Genomic DNA, 23,102 nt, shown 5'->3' on the forward strand with positions numbered 1-23,102 from the left:
AAACACGTCATTGTCTCCTTTCCTCACATTAATTTGGTGCAAAGGTATGCCCATCATGGGATAAATTTCAATCCAGGCTTGATATGCCAACTGAATGACAGTAAAAGTAGGCCGTCTGGTTACTCTATATTATATAGAGTCTATAAGATGTGAGGAAACACTTACTATGTGACATTGCTCATCAGAAAAAAATTCAGATGTTTTATCAAGTGTAAATTTATTACCATATACAGTATATCTACAAACAGTATTATATCTTCGTCAATGCCCTACCCAATATGGGAATATTTCTGTATGCAAGTCAGACTTTCAGAGGCCATGCTGATCTAATGAATGATTGCTCATCAAGTGTAAATGTATTACCATACATTTACAAAACAGTCTTAAACAATGCCCTACCCAATATGGGAATACATCTTTAAACAAGCGCGCAAGTCAGCCATTCTGAGGCCATGCCCTACCCAACATGGGAATATTTCTTTAAGCAAGCATGCAAGTCAGCCTTTCGAAGGCCATGTTGATCTAAGCAGGTCATATGTAGTCGAAGGACGTCGGTCCATTGTAACCTGGTGACACTGCTTTGTTTCCCCATGTGGCCATGTGAAAACATCTCATATCCCTTCAGTCCATATAAATTGTGGTCCTGATCTGGGTCTTCGTCCAACAGGTACAATTCACCAGCGTGTACGTCTGACATGTTTGCATAAAAGCGATCGGGCTGGAACCCCACCCACAACGTGTAACGGTACTGGCTGGAGCGGATCGAGTAGCCCAGTACCCGGACGTCTTTAAAATGCGGTTGATCAGAGTTGAACTGAGGGGTGTCCCCCGGACGTGGGCACTGGCTAAAAGCCATCTCCTCCTCACTGATGTAATGCTCAGGTCTGTAGAAAGTGTAAGCTCTGTTTTCCCCCTCTGTACAGAGATGAATATGGTTGGCTGGGTGAGGGCAAGACTCAGGAGTACGGAGCCCGGCCAGGTAGGAGATGGTGGGAAAGATATCCACCAACTCCACAACGGACCTCACAACACGCCCTGAGGAAGAAGACAAAAATATTTAGGGAGGTGTGTGTGTGTGTGTGTGTGTGGTTTCTCACAAAACCCCCGGACAATTGATGGTTTCTTGGCACCCTTCAGAGCTGGTGTGTGAATGTGTATGTGTGAAAGCACATTGAATCAGTTGTACACATACAGTCAATCCGGAAAGTATTCACAGCGCTTCACTTTTTTCACATTTTATTATCTTACCGCCTTATTCCAAATGCTACAAATGAATGTCTATTGTCAAAATCCTACACAAATTATGCCATTATGACCATGTGAAAAACAAGTTGTCTTGACAGATTTGAAAATGTATAAAAATAAAAAAACAAAGAAGTTTTCACAGCATTTGCTTAATACTTTGTAGAACCACCTTTGGCAGCAACTACATTCCTTTTTTCATTTCGAAATGAAAAGGGATTAAAAGGGAGGTCATCGGTGTGTGTTTCAACCTTTCAGTACATTGAAATTGTACATTTTGAGTCTGCACCTGGCTAAAATAGATGGGTGTGAGTTTTGAATGAAATCCTATGGAGAGTATCATGATCTGCTTCTGTAGTCACAGTGCATGTTGGTATGCATGCTTCTTTAGGTGTAATTCAGATTTCCAATGTTGACAGCATCCATACATCGCCAAACCATGTCAGTCCCACAACCATGCTTGACTAGCCAGATGATGCACTTTTTGTGTAAAACTCACTTGTTTACCACCACACATGCTTGATGCCATCTAAAGCAATTTTTTTATTTTTGGTCTCAAGAAAGATGAACAGACCAAGGATATGGATCACTGGAACCATGTCGTGTGGTCTGATGAGACCAAGATAAACAAATTTGCTTTAGATGGTGTTAAGCATGTGTGGTGGTAAACAAGTGAATTTTACCAAAAAAGTGCATCATCTGGCTAGTCAAGCATGGTAGTGGGACTGACATGGTTTGGGGATGTATGAATGCCGTCAACATTGGAAATCTGAATTACACCTAAAGAAGCATGCATGTCAACATACACTGTGACTACAGAAGCAGATCATGATACTCTCCATAGGATTTCATTCAAAACTCACACCCATCTATTTTAGCCAGGTGCAGACTCAAAATGTACAATTTCAATGTACTGAAAGGTTGAAACACACACCGATGACCTCCCTTTTAATCCCTTTTCATTTCAAAATGAAAAAATGAATGTAGTTGCTGCCAAAGGTGGTTCTACAAAGTATTAAGCAAAGGCTGTGAATACTTTTGTAAATATGATTTCTTTGTTTTTTATTTTTTATAAATTTTCAAAACTGTCAAGACAACTTGTTTGTCACATGGTCATAATGGAATAATTTGTATAGGATTTTGACAACAGACATTCATTTGTAGCATTTGGAATAAAGCTGTAAGATAATAACATGTGAAACAAGTGAAGCGCTGTGAATACTTTCTGAATTGACTGTATAGTTGTGTTATTGTGCAATATAAATACATTTTAATAGATTTTTGATTTACTTGAACTAGCCGCATCAGAATGAAGGCTTTTTAGACATTGACATGAGTATACGTTTCCCTTCTTTATAATGACTTTTTGCTTTCACCACACCAATAAATAAATGACTGATATCCAAATGTTACCAGTTTTTATAGTCCGTTGGATTGATGCATGTTCTGCAATGAATATTACGCAACCTGGGCAAAACTGAGTACAACCTTTGGTGCAGTTGCCTAAGGTGAATTTCAAATATCTTTTTTATATGAGGGTAGGCCAGCCACCAGTTAAGCTACTCAAAACAGTGTATGATGAGTGGCTGAATGCCGCATAATTTTATTCCAGTGATGTCACAGTGAAGGAAAGAATTGTCTCGAACACGTCACAAAACAAAAAAGGAGCTGATTTTAACACCATCGTCACATCAGCCATAACATTTTACTTGGCTTTGTCACAGTGAATATGCATGGCCATCAAATATTACCACATATTTCCCAGCATACACAGACACCAAAACATTAGGTTTGCTTACCTGGTGTAAACTTCTTATTTGGATCCTGAAATACATCCAAAAAAGGGAAAGCCTTTTCACCGTATCCTTGGCCAGCTGACGTTAATCCCGGCACATAAAACATTAGTGGGACCCGGGTGGCAACATCAAATGTGCTGTACTTGGCCCATTCGCCATGCTCACCGAGGGACCATCCTATGGCAAAACAAAAGTGAAACAAATTACAATCACACGATTGCGGTCACGTGGTCTAGTGGTAAGAACGCAATGCATGCAATTTTTTCAGGGAACTTTTCACTGCTAAATGACATATAGTCAATGACATGGTGCCACAAAACTTAAAATGTGAAAAAACTTAAACGAGTATCGATACATCGATTTGTTTATATATATATATATATATTCACATAGATACAAAATGCATTTCACTCTCTAACAAATTATATCAGTTTTGGACAGTTGAGTGGATATATTTTTACATGGGACATGGAATCAAGTGGGAGTCTTGGAGAAATTGCACATTTACATTTTAGGCAGGATGTTATGAAAAATACTCCTTATACTGTAGAATCAGCTGCAGTTCTGTTGTTGTTGTTTTTTTTTTTTTTTTACTTCACTCTTATGGCAGTATGCTATCCTAAAAAAGGGTGCATGGTAAGGTTCCAGATTATGGAAGGTTTACCCAGACAATTCACAAGACAAAGACACCTCCAGAAGCTGCAGCTGATGTTTTGGTTTTAATCGCAAATAGGCTATATTACTTAAATGCCAACATGTGTTGGCAATCAACAAGCTAAATTTCAAAAACAGCATGGCAGTTAATGTGTTACAAACGGTGCCGACATTATGAAGAAAGACTCAAAAAAAGCTCAGAATGATGAGAAAAATAAACATAATTAAACAACAAGGTCCACCATTATGAAAGATCCCTTACTAACCATGGTCGGATGTAAAGACAACAATGGTGTTTTCTCCAAAGCCAAGATCATCCAAAGTGTTTAACAGCTTGCCCACCTGGGCATCAACGTAGCTCACAGAAGCGAAGTAGTGCTGCCGGATCTGAAGCTGTGAAAAAGAATGGTCTGGCATTTAAAATCAATTGCTCTGAGGACAAAACACTCAACCTATTCTGAAGACAAAACACTCTATGATGAGGTTTCAATTCTCACAGATGTGGGTTGTTCTGTACTGCCTAACAAAGACAAAGGGCAGTAACTACGCCAAATTTGAAACTGAGAAAAATACCTTCAAAGCCTTGGTACCGTATTAGATTGGGTATTGTATTCAGGGATTCTTGAGATATGGGACAAAATACGTTTTGAAAACCTGATTTTGAAAATGCAGAATATGTTGTTGATGGTTATATATTCATATAGTTTTCAGGCATGTGAAAATACAGACTCCAGGTAAAAAGGCATTTTAACAAATTAACATGTTTACCTTCACACGTAGATTTTCGTCAACTCCGTCAGACACAAGAAAAGTACATAATTATATTACTATAGGCCTAATAGTCCAACAAGAATATTTAGCTGTGTAGGCCTATTGTAATGATACATAGTTACTTTGATGTACAATAATATGTAATATATATATTTCAATTTTAAGTTAAGACTGCTATTAACACACAGAGTTCAAAAATTTGGCATTTTCAAACTTTATCTTTTATTTGGCAACCATGAGGAAAACACCTAAAGTGGTTAAGATACATGGTGGTATAGAATGACCCTTTATTGCCTAAACAAAAACAAATGATTAAAGAATTTGCTTTTCCCCCAAAATATTACACAAACACCTGAAAGTGCTGAGAAAAATCTTACGGAGCTGACAGAAAAACTGACGGGGTTGACAAACTGGTCTGATTTTTGGAGCCTATTTAGTGCAAAATGTTTTTTCGCAGTTTATTTTGTAGTTTTGTTACATTCTTAAGATTCTCTATTTAAAACGTTTATTTGTTTTGAATTAAACTTTTATTTTAACTTTTTTGTCCACATATCGAAAAATTATGTGTTAAATGCACATTAATATACATATAATATCCTAAAATAACTTTTCCTTCTGTTTCTACGTTTGAAAAGAATATCATATTAGCATATTAAGCAGTTTTTGGTGAATTTGTCAACTCCATAAGATTTTGCATGTCAACTCCATAAGAAAATCTTATGGAGTTGACTCTTACGGAGTTGACAAATCAGCATACTTTTCATAATAACACATGATTTTCTAACAGAAATCATCTGGTACATCAGCAGTTGCTTTTGGACTTGCCAATAAAGTTATTCTAAGCTTTTATTAAACAAAATACTGAAATAACCTTTATTTGTATGCATTATGGTGTTATCACTCTATGGCTGTGACATAGGTGGTCTTCCTAAAGATGCATTGATAAAATCGAATATTAAATGTGACCTTAACAGAACATTGACTCCATGGTATGTATACCAAACAGGAAGTAGTACCAGGCTGCTTAGAGTGTGAGCTGACAACAATAATGGTAGATTTTTTTGTATTTTAAAAAAATCTTAAAGATGGCCTCTCAACGTCATTTAATTAATATTGCCGTGTTCCCCATTGTTATTGAATGTGTTACGCGTTGGTCCTGTTTTAAAAAACGCTCTGGTTGCTTTGTTTCGAGACGTTTTTGCAAGCTGGCAAGGTGGCTTGTGGAGAAACGAGAGAGTGTTCCGTGTTTCTCGTGGAAATGCGTCTCTGATTGGCTCACTCCTCCTGCTCTCGAAGAAACGCGTCTCTGATTGGCTCAGTCCTCCAGTTCTTGGAGAGAATGTAATGGGAAACAGAGTCGCCACTTCCCCGGGTGGTACTGCACTATAGGGGCGCCAGCGGAGGCGTGCAGGCTCCATTCAGGGCTGTGNTCTTTCGACAGCGACCCCTAGGCGAGCTGCAGGCACGGAGCAACCGGAGTGAGCAGGCTTTCTGTATGAGGCTTTGTGCTGTGTGTGTACCTGAGAGTAGCAACCAGCTGATAGCTAAGCTAAGCTATGTTTCGGGCCACCAGACGTTGCTTGTTTTGAAAACAAGCAGAAAAAAATTACTCGACATGTTTTTAGATAAATGGGTTGATATAAACCTTTGTGGGCAACGCCTTCTTTCGACGTGACGAAACACAGAAAGGCTTTCGTGATTCGCTCGTTTCTCTGCATTATTTATGTAAATTGGGAAACACCGGGAAACACAGCCAGGAGAGTTGACGCACCGCTATGAGAGCCTTGCAAGTGAGTTTAACTTGGGGTGACCGCCCGATCTTCGAAAGGAGTGAGTAAAACTGAGTTTTATCGGAAGTTGGCCTTTATGGTGTTGACTAAAAGTCCGGACACATGTTCAATTATCAAATATAGTTTAAAAAGTATATAAAAAGGTTTATGAAACATTGTACATACACGTACTTTCATCAATTATCCAAAATACTTGATGACAGTAGCTAGATGTTTGTTATATTTCATTTTAACCAATTATTATGGTATTGTGAAATTCTAAATCCTGCTTTCGGACATGGGCTTTTGAAGGTACTGATGACACACTGCAACGTGTAAAATAAAAAAGATAAAATTGTATAAATATGACATCATATTTTATTGTACCAAACTTCTTCTTCTATCATTCCAGCTAGTTTTGCAGCAATTTTTAATTACATTATAAGCACAAACATGAGTTTAATCTCCCGGACATGTTTTGTCCCACCTCTGAAGAATCCCTGAGTTACATCAAATATGATTGACAGCAGTTTCTCTAAAACAAGAACAAATCTAGACAATAAGGCTTTGTCACAAGATAAAGGAGGTGTAATGAAGACCATTTTCAGTCTAAACTCAATTTTGACAAAATATGTAGTAACTACATAAATAGGATATTTATTGGCCTTGCGGAAAATTGTTCTGTGTCATTTACAGTGCGCCGGATACAGTTACAAAAGCAAAAAGAAACAATAGACAAACACAATACCCCACCAATTCCCCAGGACAGAACACAGAATGACATGGGACAAAAAAACCCTCATATCACAGCACTTTGCTTTCGCAGGGCAGTATAGATCATCTTGGTGAAAGTTAACATATGTATTGCCTGAACTCCCTGATGAAGTCTGTAAGGTTAAAAAAAAACAACAACCTATACCTGGAAATCTTTTGGAATGGGTCCATAAGGAAAGCTGATGTTCAGTGCTTGGACGTCTTCTCTTTCACGAAGATCAGTCCAAGGATTGTAGGCCACAGGTGGAAGGCGTTGTGGTACATCCAAGTCAGACGGTAACGTTATTTTATCAAGGGGATACAACTCTAAAAATTCCTGAAAAACACACAAAAGCAAATGTCAAGACATTTTTATTTCTGTAATATATTTGAAGTTACTTTACAGCAATGTATACCGTTCAATTTGGCAAATGCCAGATGCAACAAGGCAGTAACCCAATGTGATTAATCCATGATTGATTTTAGGTAGGGTGTTCTTTTCCTTTAAGACTTTTTAGCAATAGGGCTGTAACGATATTGTATCGAGTAATCGCAATACGCATAGTCACAATACTGTATCGCGGTGCAAGAAGGCAGTATCGCGATAAGCTTTTTTAAAGTTCTGTTACCCTTCAGTCCAGGAAAAAAACACATGATATGATGTGATAGTGCTTCCAAACTTCAAAATCATCATCATCATCATCGTTGTCGTCATTATTATTATTTTAAAGATTTTAAAATTATTAGTGGCCTTTTGTAACCTGCTCGATGAGTATATGTTGAAAAGGCAACATTTGTGAATGGGCAGCATGAGCTCTGGATATAAACTACTAAAAATATTACACAGTGCACCTTTAAGGTAATGTTATGGAGCACACTTCATGTCAATGTTCAGCTGGAGAGAATAAAGATAAAGAAATGGAAGAAAGGGACCTACCTGAGGAATTCTGAAGGGTATGTGTGGCTTATAGAATCCAACTGCCAAGAAAAAATGACTTTTGGACGTTTTCATGGACTTCAGCAAGCGCACAGCCTCCTCAGTGTTCTCGATGTCTGGGAGGGTACGAGTTGGCATCTCAGTCACGTTGATGGCACACAGAAGGTTTTCATGAAGTTTGCCATCAGGACCCTTGCAAACCTGGGAAGGATAACAAGATTTAAAACACGGCCATTCATCAAGCTTTTTTCTTAATTATAAGGGTTGGGATTTTATTTTTTTTAGATCAAATTAATTAGATGAACCCATCTTTGTAATTAATTAATTAATATCAGACACATTTTAGACGGATCAAAAGTAATTAGAGAGAAAGGCACTCAACTATTCTCCAGGCACGTGTATGTAGCTCCATCAACAAGAGGTAAATAAAAGGTCTTTAAGTTCATTTTAAGCATTATATTATTATGGAATCTTCACGATATCCAAAAGTCCTCCTGTCACCATCAGTGATAAAAACCATCATTAGGTTTCAAAATCAAAAACCCATTCCAGAGATGGAGAATTGGAGAAACATTGCCTGGTTAACAGCGATGGTCTGGAGGCTACTTATGCAATTTCTTGTAGGTAACGAGCAGTTTACAATTGCCATTGGCCGTTTACTTGGCATTACAAATGTATCATTTGGTTTATAAAGTGAGAATAATAAGTAAATAAATAAGTATTTAAACCCGGTTACACCCCGCCATACCGACGCACTGCCATTCCGATGACATTGACATTTTATTGCAGGAACCGTGTTTCCAGCTTGCAGGAACCGTTTTTCAAAGATCTCAGATCCTACCTTTATGGGCATTTGGACCGTGACAAAATGATACATTGATCCTGTAATAATTGCGCCGTCACGCTATCCACTTTCCGCTCATGTCGCAACATTGTTGCAAATGTCAATAGAGTTAGATCAGGGGAGTCAAACTCAAATTGACTGATGGACAAAATCAAAATCTAGTACGAAGTCACGGGCCGAACTCATTTATTTTTTTTAAATTGACTAAATTAGTGCATGCATTTCACATACACTCTTTCCCATCATATTTGTAAGTTAAAATGTGTCTGCACATCCTGTGACACAGCAAATTTCATGTTGAAGTCGTTAAGCTGTACATTAATGGTGTATGTGGGACAACTGTAATACACATTTGAAATGATCTCGCGGGCCAAATAAAATGGCTCCGCGGGCCAAATTTGGTCCCTGGGCCTGTGTTTGACATCCCTAAGTTAGAATATTGTTCACGCGTCTCTAAGCACTTGGAACAATGTTTAAAATGACTCGGAATGACAATCAAATACTGTCGGAATGGCAATATGTCAGAATGGCGATTGCCCACCTTTGAACACAAGCCGATTTTGATAGCTTGCCTACTACCAACAACATCAGTCTATGATTTCGATGGTAGGTGTATTGTAACATAAAGAGACATAATATCAAAAAGAAAATCCAGGTAACTTTTAAGAATACATAGCCGTGGGAAAAAATTAAAAGACCACTTCAAAATTATCAGTTTGATTTTACTATTTATATACCACGTTAGCATTTTATTAGCATAACCAAAAAGAAACTGAGGTGGTTGCCCCCCCACAATTCCTGACCCTAACCCTAACGCATAATGATTCCTAATCAAAACAGACACCGTGATAAGATGTAGAGAAAAACATATACTTTAAAGGCCAAGATTAATATGAAGAACTTTGAAAAAAGTTTTTCCAAGCTTGAATGTTTGATACAGTGCTACTGTACATGGGGTTAAAAGGGCGTTCCAGTCATCAAGTGCCCACATGGTTAATTTGAGGCCTGAAGTAGAGGGTACCATAAGGTCATTTTGTCCCAAAGCTGTTTTTGAGTCCCTCCTATTTTATCTTTTAAAGTCTGAGCGCCCTATATATTTTTGGAATACACTGTACAGTTCCCATATATGATGGAAAATCAATTATAACTCCCAAAGCATACATAGTTTCCAAGATCTGGAACCCCAAAATGGCAAGACTCTTCAACACGCGTTTCACAATTTTTTTCACAAAGTTTTTAAGGCTTAATATAGCCAAAAATAATCAAGGCAAGCCATTTGTAAGTACATCATCTGGTAGACAGGGTCATATTGAGAGGCCATGGTGATTTTTAGGCCTGTATCTTCCTTCAAGCTAAAACCAGAGGTGTCAAATCTGCTTGTAAATTTTGTATGCAATTCACAGGCTTGAAAAGTGGGCATGGCACCCCAACTTTGGAGGGCTTCATCTCCGCAACCGTTGGACGTAGAGTGCTAATACTTTGTATTCTTTCAATTGACATCAAAAAGGTACCTGTATGTGAGATATCGGGTAAATCGGAGAGGGTCACTTGGGGAGATTCTAGGGAATCATGTGAATTGACATGGAATGACCCCTAAGCAGTTAATTTCCTATAATACCAATTTCCTAAATATCACAATTGTAAATAGTTAAGGTACGCCACACTCCTGACCATAATTTAAAAAACACTCCTGCTGCAAACAAACAAATAAAAACAAAACAACTTTTCCAAGGTGAGTGAAGGGCATGGACAACATAGTGTACAACTGCAACATTAAAAAAAAAAATAATAAAAATAAAAGTCGGTAAGGCCAAGACTGACCTTCTTCCTCTCATAGTGTAATGAGGGAGGATGGTATGGCGGTATGGACCAGCTGAAAGGGTAGTCATCCGTGTGGTTGGAAACTATGCCTTCAGGATAAATATAGACACAGGTTCAATTAGTCAGACAAAAATTACAAAGAAAACGTGTGCATATGGTCAATTTCATAATGCAAAAGGGCAGTTCAACCTACATTTTGAAGATCGTAGCTTATCTACAATGCTGCTTAACCGTGAGACAAGTGGTCACGTGCCCTATGTCTCAAATGACGCGCTTGTGACAGTGCACTGACCGTGCATAGTGCTCAGAGTGCACTGGGGTCTTTAGTGCATAGTATAGTGGAAAAGTGTGACCACTATGCACTGTGCCCTCGCTGGAAGTGAGCATATCATTAACTCGCCAAAATATCGGTTGGCTACTGTTTACATTGTACAGCGTGTGTCGTGCTTGTATTTACGTTTCTTTCATCCCAACTGGCAGCTATTTCTCATACAATACTTTGCTTGACATGAAAAGGTTGGTGTTTCAGCAACATTACTTACAGAATTAAGAGACTGTTGACCAAACTCTTCTACTGAATTTAACGCCAGGCTTCTTCCGTTTCATTGTCAACATGGCGACCATTTAGTGCGTGCAGTGTCCATCGTTCAAGCACTGCGTTTTTCACCATTGTTGGGGCATCCTCCGGGCACTTTCTGGGCAATGAATTGACCAAATTCAGAGAAAGCGCCCTACACACCGATACGCTAGCATCGGAGGTTCCTGCTAAATCCATCTTAAGAAAATGTCCATAGAAATGAACAGGGGCAATTTGTAACACCAATATGGCGTGTGATCTCCCACCTTTCTAGCAAAAAGAGCTGATTGCCTACTGCGCTGGGCTGTCACTGAGCCCATCACATACCAAGCAGATGCTACTCATGCGCAGTTAAAATATGAGAAATAGCTGCCCCAAGGCGTCGCCAAGATGGCCCACAAGTGGAGGTACTTATACAGACAAACTGTTGCCAATTTAGCGACTTTTGGCCGTCCCTGGCGACTAAAAACCTCTCTAGCAACTTAAGCGACTTTTTGGTTAATCTGGCGACTTTTATAAATGCATCTTTTCAGTCTTTCCGTTTTTCATGTTTTTCAACATAATTGTAACTGCGGCGCAGTCAGAAGCATTTCCCACTGTTAAGTAGGACTGCAGATTATCTCCGATCTCCAAAATGTAGCTAGCACTGCCCATTTGTGTTATGAACGTAGGCATGTGGACACGTTTTCTAGAGATCAGCGTGTCGTGTGTGACGCTGTGATGTCATACGTAAAGTCATGACATCATCTAGCCACTTTTCAGTGAGCCAATGGTGACTTGTGCTGATCTCTTGTGCCCTTTTTGGCAACACTGTTTGGCCAGGCTGACAGACATGTCTGACAGCTATGACGTAGCTGTGCATCGACCATGAAAAAATGTAAAAAAGTAGTAATTATAATAAATAATAATAACAGTCTGCTCGCTGTTCCGCCATAGCTGTCAGTAATTAACAAAAAGTTGGTATCATGCCAAAACGTAAGACCTCTTTCAACGCTGAATGGAGTAAAGACGACGACTTTATAATTTATTCATTTGGTCACCAGCTGGCCGTACCTACTGCGAGCCACTGGCAGAGTGCTGAAATACGGAAGGTCTTGATCAGCTACTTCCAGAGTGAAAAGGAAGGGGAGTGTGCCAGGATTGTGTGACGCCGTTTTGGGGAAGACATCAATGACATGTTGGAGACCCATTTCCTCTTTTAGGGCTTTCAGGCCGACCAGAACGGAGCCGGAGCCGGAGCCGGAGCCGGTGCCCGCACCAGCTACGTTCGGCACTAAAGTGCTTCTCTACAAACCGCCTGTGTTCATACCGGGCTCTGAACTTTTTCCGCACGTGACTGTGTTACCCGGATGAACCTGCCACGGTTCACTGAGAAAAACCTAGTATTTTGCGGTTCGCATTGCGAACCAACTTTCTGGTTCGCGAACGCTAAAGGGTCATTCCACGCCAAATCAACAGGAGCCCGCGCACTTAGGTCTCAAAAAATTCTGAAAATATTACCAAGTGCACCCATGGTACTTAAGAGAAACACTGTAAATTTATTTGAATGTAAGATGTATACTGTCCGTGTTACAGTCAATTTTACTGGGGGAGGGGGGTGCCCATTTTGTTCACACTCTTTTTTTGTCAAAGTTCACAGGCTCATGGCTCAAGAACTAAACCATGAAGGAAGCTCACATTTTGCATGCTGGTACATAGATAGGAATAGTTTGTTGCAAAACCGTCCGTTTTGGTTTGGATGATCCTGCATCGTCATAGCATTACCTCAAAGATGATACAAATTTTATAGCAGTTTTTGGATGTGCTTTGTTTAGGCCTTCAGAAGACATATTTGTACCCAATATAGATTCTTGAGTTTTTTCCCCTGGTAGAGATAAGTAGAAACACTCTCATGAAAAGCAATAAATAGAAAGGAAACCCTATTGGTGTTTGAACAGAAGACCACACAAGTCTGACAAATCATTTTGGGTGTCATTTTCAGAGCTCCAGAACCCTTGTGGGATTGTTCACAGATTTTTAAAATATTTTTTTCCTTATTCTCCATGAATTCTTCTTTTTAAAAATGCCAATGAGACTTGTCTTATGTGATGTTTTCTTTTTTAATTTCCATCCTGAACATGGGCAACATGCACATTGAGAGCAATAGGTTTTCTATGCGTTTCTTCCGCTGCCATCTGCTGGTGAAAAAAGTAACAACATGACTCTTTGTGCCTGACCTAGTGGCTCTTTTGGTGTGCGAACCTGCTCCCACATTGAACGCTCCTGAAATCATTGAAATTGAAAGGGATACATACCTACACCCCTGCACAGGGACTCTCAGGTGATCATGTCCGGGCAAAATTTGCATTTGATTATTTAGTCATGTTGCTCTCTTTTTGCATTTTGCCCATGTTCAGGGTGGAAATTAAAAAAGAAAACATCACATAAGACAAGTCTCATTGGCATTTTTAAAAAGAGGATTTCATGGAGAATTAAGAAAAAAATTTAATAAAAATCTGTGGACAATCCCACAAGGTGTTCTGGTGCTCTGAAAATGAAACCCAAAATGATTTGTCAGACTTGTGAGGTCTTCTGGTCAAACACCAATGGGGTTTCCTTTCTATGTATTGCTTTTGCTGAGAGTATTTCTACTTATCTCTACCAGGGGAAAAANAAGAGTGTGAACAAAATGGGCACCCCCCTCCCCCAGTAAAATTGGCTGTAACACAGAGAGTATACATCTTACATTCAAATAAATTTACAGTGTTTCTCTTAAGTACCATGGGTGCACTTGGTAATATTTTCAGAATTTTTTGAGACCTAAGTGCACGGGCTCCTGTTGATTTGATGTGGAATGACCCTAAGATCTGCGGCGTGAACACGCCGGACGGTTCACGATTAGGTCCGGGAGCGGGAACCGGCACGGTTCTCAGTCGGCCTGAATGGGCTATTTCTGAGCCAAGTTCTGAAGTTGCTCTCAGACACAATCCAAACAGTTGAAGCAAAGTCCTTCAGCATCACCTCGGTCTTCCCGGTCATGACCCATTTGAAGTAGAAGCTGGTGAGGAGAGGGAGCAGGTTCTTTGGGTTTGCATACCAAGCTCAAACAGCTGTCCCCCAGTCAAAAAATGTTATGGAGATTTTCTGTCTGAGAGAAAGCACTGAAGCAAGTGTCTGACCAGTACAACTTCTCCGACACAAATCCTCACAGCAAAGTGGCCAAGCTTGGTCTCACAACTGCTGTGCTACTTGAAGAGTTCAGTGCTGCTGTTGTCAAGGCCTGCAATCTGCATGAACATGGATGAACTGTTCGAGGAGTAAGCCATGGTGGAAGGTACCATCCGGTCCCCAGACATGGTAGGGTGCAACAGTGAGCAACGCTACCTTAAATTGTTCTCCAATGGAGAGGTGGCAAATTTGAGAAAGATCGTAAATTTGAGAAAGAGTGCCTATATTTTCTCCATTCCATGTAGCAATGTACAAATGGAATGCATCAGAGGAATAGTCTGGACGTGGACAGCATGAAGGCTGAGCTGCAAGTCTGTGTAAATTTCACCTATGACTGCACGGAGGTCTACCCGAAATTCATTGGAAACCAGAAGATCCAAATTAAATTCTATTTGAATAGCTGTAGGACAAATCTCATAATTTTTTCCTGCTTGACGATATCTTATTTCCGTCAGCTTGTTATAGATTCAGGTAGTTTATGCTGCTTGTACTCCAGCTATTCGAACCATTATGCTGTGTACAGACCAAGAGCGAACGGAGCGAACGAAGCAACGGACACGCGACCAGCGCTACCAAAACAAATTCGCCAGGAGCGAAGCTTCTTGAGCGACCAGAGCGAATTTTGACGATTAAACTGAAGCTTATCGTAGGCGAAGTCGCTATGATGCGGTACGGCGAAAACCAATTGGAACCTTTATATCTCAAAATGTCCCAGGCTGTCAAGCCAGAGCCGATACGTGATTAGCTGAATCAAACATGTCAATGCTGCATCTGTAGCGAATACAGTGAATTCAAGGCGAAACTTCTGCTACCCACGCTACCAGGCAGTGTAGTTCGCTCTTGGTCTGGACATGGCATTACTTGAATGTTAAAAAAATAAAATGCTCGAGGGCACAACACTTTGTAAACAAAATGGTCTGTCAGATAATTTTGCAAAGAAGACATTTTATATCCTGAAACCGAAACCATCACAGCTTTTCCACTATAATTATGACAAACTAATTAGAGATCTACTAAGATCTAAACAGATGGGATGTGCTACCCCTGTCCTTATTTGGCAGAATAGAGTCTGTAAGAATTAATGTTTTACCTAGGTTCCTCTTTTTATTTCAGTCTTTACCGATTCTTGTTCCACAAAGAACAATTAAATGTCTTGAAAAGCCTATCTCAAAATTTATTTGGCAAAAAAGAAGGCCAAGAATACGCCTTAAAATACTGATAGCAAGCAAAAAAAGGGGTGGGCTGGGTTTGCCTAATTTTAAACTATATTATTGGGCAGCCCAACTCAAGGAGATAGTGGTATGGCTGACCAATGCCGAAGAAACTGGATGGCTATCCATTGAACAGAATTCTTTAACTGGGATACCATTGTCTGTACTTACTTTTCTGGACCAAAGATAAAAATAGAAAATACGTGGGTTAAACATACGCTAAAGATTTGGAACACTGTACAAAAACAAATAAAAGGCTCTGTGGCGTTATCAAGGTTGATGCCTATTTTGGGAAACTTTGATTTTTTCCCCCATCATTACCAGACTTGGCATTTAGGAGATGGGCAGAAAAGGGTCTAGTCACCATTGACCAATTGTTTGAAAACAACACACTTAGATCATTTTCACAACTTTTGATCTAAAAATTTGATCTGCCTAGGAATGACTTGTTTAGTTCATGCAGATACGAAGCTATCTCACCACACACTCTGACTGGGATTACGGTATATAAAAAGAGATCCAATGGAAGTTGAAAGTTATTTTCTCATGGTTTCTCAACATTAAGTTTCATCAAAACATCAAGTGTCTTATATTTATAAAAGTCTTTTGACAGACACCTCAGACAATACCTTACATATTAAAAGTGAGTGGGAATTAGAACTTAATGCAATTATAGAAGATGAAGCGTGGGAAAACACTTGTTTAGCAAGTCATAAAGGGATTGGGAGCCAAATGTGGAAAGAATTTGACTGGAAAGTGAAATTGAGATTCTTCAGAACACCTCTCAAGGTGTCAAGGTTTTCTGTTACCGCACGGTCACACCGCCAGCGTTGAACGCGTAGAAAGATGCGGAAGTTTCTGAAAACGAGCTTCGGTTGGTCGAGACTCTTGGTTGAGATTCTTGGTCGAACGCTTCAGGTTGAATCTTTTGCTGCGTTCAACGCCCCTGACCTGTGCTTTCCAGGCAGGATTCAGCAGCGTTTTAGCTCTTTTAACGCCGGCGGTGTGACCGCAGCATTACTGCCCCCAACACTTGTTGGAGGAACTGTGGCATTGTTTGGGGACCACGCCCATATATTCTGGGACTGTCCAGCCATACAAACGTTTTGGAAGAACATTAAAGAAGACTTGGACACTGTCTTCAGAGTTGATATTCTTCTTATCTGGACCCTTTAATTTTTGTGCTGGAGATAATTCCAGAAAACTTGCTTTCCAAGGACCAGTGCTACATGTTGCATATTCTGTTAATGACAGCGAAGAAAATGATTACTGTTAATTGGATGTAGACATGTACACCCACAAAAGCTCAATGGTTACAAAAGATTAAACGGATAAAAACAATGGAAAATATGAAAGCTATTTTACAGTTCAAACTACCACTATTCATAAGAAGATGGACCCCAGTAATCCTGGGACTGAAATTAGACTAAAACCTTTGTGATATTGAAGTTTGATATCTTTGTGTTTGTCTATTTTGTTTTGTTAGCGTAGTTGTTGTAATTGTTTTGTTTTTTTGTTTGGGGGGGGGGGGGGGGTTGATATGGGCAATAGAGGGGGGGGGTTTGATATGGGCAATGGAGTTTGGTCTCCCAGCTCAAAAAACCCATGAATTGGGGAATTCGCATCATTAGAATATTGTAATAAAATCACAATTTTCTTCATCAAAATTCGGGTCACATCAAATCAGTTGAAATTTGGTACTTTCTACATAACATGCAATGTTCAATACTTGGTTAGGACTCTCTCTGTCTTAATAAAAGCCAGTAACTCACCAGTTTGATTCTAACTCACCAGAAATGAAACCCCATTGAAAATGAATGGGTTTTATTTCTGGTGAGTTAGAATCAAACTGGTGAGTTAACACCAAAACGTAGCATGGAAATCTACGGGTATATTGAAGAGTGAGTGAAGTGTGGGACACCAGGTCAACAAACAAGAACAGCTGACGGCAAAGCATCAAGGATATCTGGGCTTCCATAACTCCCATGCACAGTTTTCTGAGCATGGCATGTTATGTAGAAAGTACCAAATTTCAACTGATTTGATGTGAACCGAATTTTGATGAAGAAAATTATGATTTTATTACAATATTCTAATCATGCGAATTCCCCAAATCATGGGTTTTTTGAGCTGGAAGGCCAAAATATGTAAAAAGAAAAAAAATAATGAATGGAATAGTTCAACAACTGGGCCATGAATCTACAATCCATGACAGTTTAATATTATTGATGGAATTATGGAAATAAATTAACTTTTTCATGCTGTTCTAATAAAGTGGCCTGGAGCTGTATATAGTTTAAAAACTCAAGAACTCGCGCATAGGCCTAGAATAAGGCATGCACATATAAACAGTAGTTTAACATAATAAAATGCAGAAAAAAATGATGAATAGGTGAGTTTACAATGAAGCCATGCAACATGGAATTCCCCGGAAGACCGCCCTCTAGTGTCTTGCCATATACTTACACATACATCATACACCACACTCAGGAAGACCTTGCATAAAGAATTCATTCAGAAATAGTATGCGTGTTCGTGGTGTAATCAAAGCTTACCTGGGTGAAATATCTTCCCCACAGACAAAGTAGTATATCCGTGCTTTTTGAAGTACTGAGGAAGAGTCGTGTAGTTCCCTGCATTATCTCTCCAATAGGAAGCCGAATTGTCAAACAGTTTTGTGGTGTCTGGCCTTCGGCTAGTCAATAATGATGTCCGACTGGGTCCACATAAGGCTTGCTAAGAAGAAGAGGACAAATAAGAAGAAAAATAACTTTCAGGAGCTGACTCGTTTGGCAGTCACGTGACGTGGAAACGAGATGCAGGTTTACCCGTTTTGTCACACTCACCTGAGAATAAGCGTTGAGAAAAACGTTACTTCTTGCCGCAAGCTGGTCGATATTTGGGGACTTCACAAGTGGATCGGAGTAGCAGCCAAGTGACGGTCGCAGGTCATCCGCCATAATATACAAAACATTGAACTTCTCTGAAATGTAACAGGTGGTTGATTCAAATTAAGTAGCCGAAACCCAGGGAATTCAACTCGTGTCTTTTCAGCCATTGATGTGCGCAGCTATTCTGGACTTTACGGTCCCATTCACTTCAATTCATTTTTTTGGCGTTTTACATATTTCGGACCGTGCGGACGCCGCTGTACTCGTGCGAGGAAAACAACAATAGTCTCGGGTGCTAAACATGGTCATGGAACGGCTTGCTTAACCAGAATGGTGTGTGTTGTGTCATTTCGAAGATAATTAAAGAAAATCTTATTACAATGGGATTTCTCATAGGCATGGTTTTGCATGTCTCTTATCTCTTTTCATGTTGACTGAGCTATCACCGTTACAAGTTTACAAGGTGCACAGCGCACATATGTATGCATACAAAAAGGAAGAATACATTTCACAGTGTAATTCTGCAAATAATTCACTTCAAAGTTAAGTGTTATTACATAGGCACCATGGTCATCAATATGTGTGTAAGAACAAGTGAAAAAACAAATCGGTCAGTTTGTCAAAGAGGAGATGGTAGATATGCGCAACATAGTACAAAGTATGCATCACACCATGCTTCTGAATGATATGAAGGAAAAATACTGACGGCACATAGCCTACGTCTCTTTCCTCAATAATGCACATGCCACATATCACTCAAGCAACATTATCTTCATTAGCTAATGTGGCCACAGGGGGGCGATATTGTAGGGCACGCTGAGACATTCGGATTCAATTTAACTCACTATTAGGCTATATAACAAAGGTTGCATTATAGGCTAGGCCAGTGATTCCCAACCTATGGGTCGCCAAAGATCCACAGGGGGTCGCGAAGCCCTCTTGAGTTTAAGGGGTTTCATTTTAATACCATATGTAGCCCATGTTGAATAAATGACAAATGCATAGAAGCAACAAAATTTAAGTGCTACATTAAACATTTATTCTGTTTTTGAACAAAGACGAATTGAGGAATAAAATGATGACTAAAATGAGTTTTCGTAGGAGACAGAGCGTATCGAGTGACTTCCTCTCATGCGGGCGCTGGGTCACCAAACCTTACAATAGTAAAAACATGGGTCCCTGAAGAAAAAGGTTGGGAACCACTGGGCTAGGCTACTACATATAGTCATTAATTGGCAAACAATTCATGTTGTTTCTATTGTAATGGGATTGCTACATTCAAGAAGTTTCCAATGTCTTTCATCTCCTCTGTATTTTCAATGTTTGTAGGTTAAGAATTAACAAACAAAATCTTAAAGGGACAGTTTGGTCAATTTCAACATGCAGTTGTATTGCTCACGCTACCCTTGACTTGTCAGTACCTGGTGATGCCACATTTTTCGGCTCAGCCCTTTCCGAGATATGAGCAATTCTAATGGGGGCAGCGTTTGTTTACATTTTAAAAAAATAAAACATAGGCCAACTCCAAATATTTTCCCAAAAGGTACTCCTGCTTGCTAGTTGTCTGCTGATGTTTTATAACCTTTTGGATGTTTTTGGGAATAAATAAAAATGTTTTTTTGAAATGTAAACAAAGAGCTGCCCCCATTACAATGACCAGGATCGGCTGAAGAAAGAAAAAAAAATCTCAGGCACTGACAAGTCCAGGGTAGTGTGAGCATTACAACTGCATGTTGAAATTGACCAAACTGTCCCTTTAACATTGTACTGCATGTTTTAGATGGGCCCATGTACAAAGTACTTCAAGTCTGTCTGTAGGGCACATCAAGGGTCTGTGAGAAAAGGGTGCTTGCGCTGCTGACAATGTGTAAATGCTTCCATTACATCCTATAGGCCTACATATGATGGCTACAAGAATTTCTGCAATGTGTTGTGTTGTTTTGAAGAAAATTGAATAAAATCTTATTATAGTGGGATGTCATTTGCATGATTGGACAGGTTTCATATCTCTTAGCATGTTCACTGCGTCATCACCATTTCATCTTACAATGTGCAGAATGATCAGAACTTTCTGTAATTCTGAAAATAAGTAACTCTGAAGTTAACAGATCATACCACATATGTAATAAGTAGGCCTAGTGCAAATTGAGAATGATTAATTTCTCAAAGCAGACACTGTGGATGATATGTAGCATAATACACAGTATGTGTCGCTATGTGCTCCTGAAAGATATGCTGAAGACATACTGAAGGCACAAATATTTATTTTCCCAATAAGCCTTATAATGTAGGCCTATATCAGGAGTGAGGTTACATACACGTGAGTAAAAGATGAATGCTGAGTGGCCTTGAACCCACAACTTATGGTATGGACAGCATGACTTCATCCACTAAGCTACCACAGTTTCATAAGAAATGTTAAGACCAGAAAGATATGTCGTCGTTGTGCATTTTAACACAATAAATCATATAAAATATATTTTCCCTGCACCATTACCTCATTGTCTGAAGTATGATGAAGAAATGATTGTAGGCCTATATGATTTTTTAGTGCTGTGATAATGTGCACAACAAGAAGTTTTCTGGTCAAACAAATTCTACTGAAACTGTGGTAGCTTAGTGGATGGAGTCATGCCTACCATTCCACAGGTTGTGGGTTCAAGGCCCATCAAAGGACAATTTTTACACTCGTGTATGTTACCTCACTTCTGATAGGCCATGATTAGTCTAATTCAGTAAATAGATATTTGTGCGTACAGTATTTCTTCAGCATACAACTCATGAGCATATTTCGATGAATACTGTGTATTATGGTGCATATCTACCGTCTCTCCTCTTTGACAAACTGACCGATTTGTTTTTTCACTTGTTCTTACACACATATTGATGACCATGGTGCCTATGTAATAACACTTAACTTTGAAGTGAATTATTTGCAGAATTACACTGTGAAATGTATTCTTCCTTTTTGTATGCATACATATGTGCGCTGGGCACCTTGTAAACTTGTAACGGTGATCGCTCAGTCAACATGAAAAGAGATAAGAGACATGCAAAACCATGCCTATGAGAAATCCCATTGTAATAAGATTTTCTTTAATTATCTTCGAAATAACACAACACACACCATTCTGGTTAAGGAAGCCGTTCCATGACCATGTTTAGCACCCGAGACAATTGTTGTTTTCCTCGCACGAGTACAGCGGCGTCCGCACGGTCCGAAATATGTAAAACGCCAAAAAAATGAATTGAAGTGAATGGGACCGTAAAGTCCAGAATAGCTGCGCACATCAATGGCTGAAAAGACACGAGTGGGAATTCACGCGTTCAGTAGCCTGCAATATTACTTACCTCGTGCAGCTTTGAAGAAACAGAGTTTAAAGCACAATGAAAGCAAAAGCAAGATCCTGTTAAGAAGCATCTTTTTGCCGTGTTTTCATTCGTGGCAAATTTCACCTCGCACAGCTGAGCGTAGCTGCGCGTAGGGGGGCATGTAAAAGATGTCAAATATGGCCGCCACCCCTTTTTTATTTTCAAAATAAAAGCCAGCCACTGGGTACATTCCAACATGCGGACTTCCCGTCCTCCACTTGTGCCCTCGCGTTTTGCTGACGCCCCGCCTCCGTGGAAAAAAAAACAATAAAGTGCTCACTATGAGGGCGAATTATGAAAGGCGATTTTTAATACAAAATACACTGTACAGTTAATGGAAAAGTCTGATCTGTTTGTAGTACAATTTTGACAGGATTTTTTAAATTTAATTTTAGTTTTAGTCTCTTGACGAAAATTTAATTTTAGTTTTAGTCACAATTTAGTCATCTAAATAATTTTTGTTTTAGTGTAATTTTAGTCGACTAAAATTCATACAATTTTAGTCCACGAAATCTAAAATAATTTTAGTCAACTAAAATAGGCCTATTACATTAATTTCCTCTTGTCTACTTCTCTATAAAATTGTCAAACTAAAATACCATTTGGGGAAATCAATAATTAAAATGACATATTGTAGGCTAATAATAAAATATTGTCAAAAACTGCCAGAGCCTCTTATAAGCCCATGTGTAAAAAAAAAAAATCATGGAACACTCATAAATCTCTGTCGATAGCCTATTTTAGAACGACTTAGGGGGAAAACGGGACTGCACATTATGAAAAAAATACTTGTGGGTAGGCCTTTACCAGTAGGCCTAATCAAGAGCGTCGCGGGTATAGCCAGGTTACTGTATGCAAGCGTTACAATGGCACGGCACCTGTTGGAAGACCTCCCTCTCTCTCTGTCTCTCTGTCTCTCTCTCTCTCTCTCTTTCTCTTTCTCTCTCTCTCTGTCTCTCTCTTTCTCTCTCGTGCGCGTATTGCAAGCTGTTGCAGATTATTTAATCGGTGCAAAGTTGTGATGGCACACACGCTCTCGTTGACATGGTTGTGTCTATGGTTGCATGCATTCGTAAGACGTTATTGCAATAACGTGAAAGCTTGGAAGGGCCGTTCACTTCCTATTTCAGTATCCTTGACTGAAACAAGTCGCAAAACTCCACACTTCCGAATCCTTTGCGATCGGCACTAAAGTAATTCGGTAACACTTTATAATAATGTTCCTTAGTAAAGACTCAGTAAATAATTAACTAATGA

At 39.4% G+C, this 23,102-nt stretch overlaps 1 protein-coding gene across 1 annotated transcript; it reads right to left on the reverse strand.

The window, feature by feature from the left end:
• Positions 1-322: 322 nt before the first annotated feature.
• On the reverse strand, positions 323-21,973 carry ids (iduronate 2-sulfatase). The gene is made up of 9 exons (XM_063190526.1): positions 21,825-21,973; positions 18,429-18,565; positions 18,138-18,318; positions 10,588-10,676; positions 7,923-8,123; positions 7,152-7,322; positions 3,959-4,085; positions 3,042-3,215; positions 323-1,035 (listed from the first exon to the last, which is right to left on the reverse strand). Exons 1-9 carry the CDS (start codon positions 21,892-21,894, stop codon positions 458-460), a joined length of 1,728 nt encoding a protein of 575 aa, XP_063046596.1. The 5' UTR covers positions 21,895-21,973; the 3' UTR covers positions 323-457.
• Positions 21,974-23,102: the final 1,129 nt, after the last annotated feature.

The sequence above is a fragment of the Engraulis encrasicolus genome, chromosome 23 (assembly GCF_034702125.1).
Source record: "Engraulis encrasicolus isolate BLACKSEA-1 chromosome 23, IST_EnEncr_1.0, whole genome shotgun sequence".
NCBI lineage: Eukaryota > Metazoa > Chordata > Actinopteri > Clupeiformes > Engraulidae > Engraulis > Engraulis encrasicolus.

Bases quoted from the DNA above. Each gene is read 5' to 3' on its own strand.
- ids (XM_063190526.1), bottom strand. From the start codon at position 21,894: ATGCTTCTTAACAGGATCTTGCTTTTGCTTTCATTGTGCTTTAAACTC. The intron at 10,677-18,137 runs GTAAGCTTTGAT...TTTATCCTGAAG, and splicing joins GGGGAAGATATTTCACCCAG to GCATAGTTTCCAACCACACG. The intron at 8,124-10,587 runs GTCAGTCTTGGC...TATCCTTCCCAG, and splicing joins TACACTATGAGAGGAAGAAG to GTTTGCAAGGGTCCTGATGG.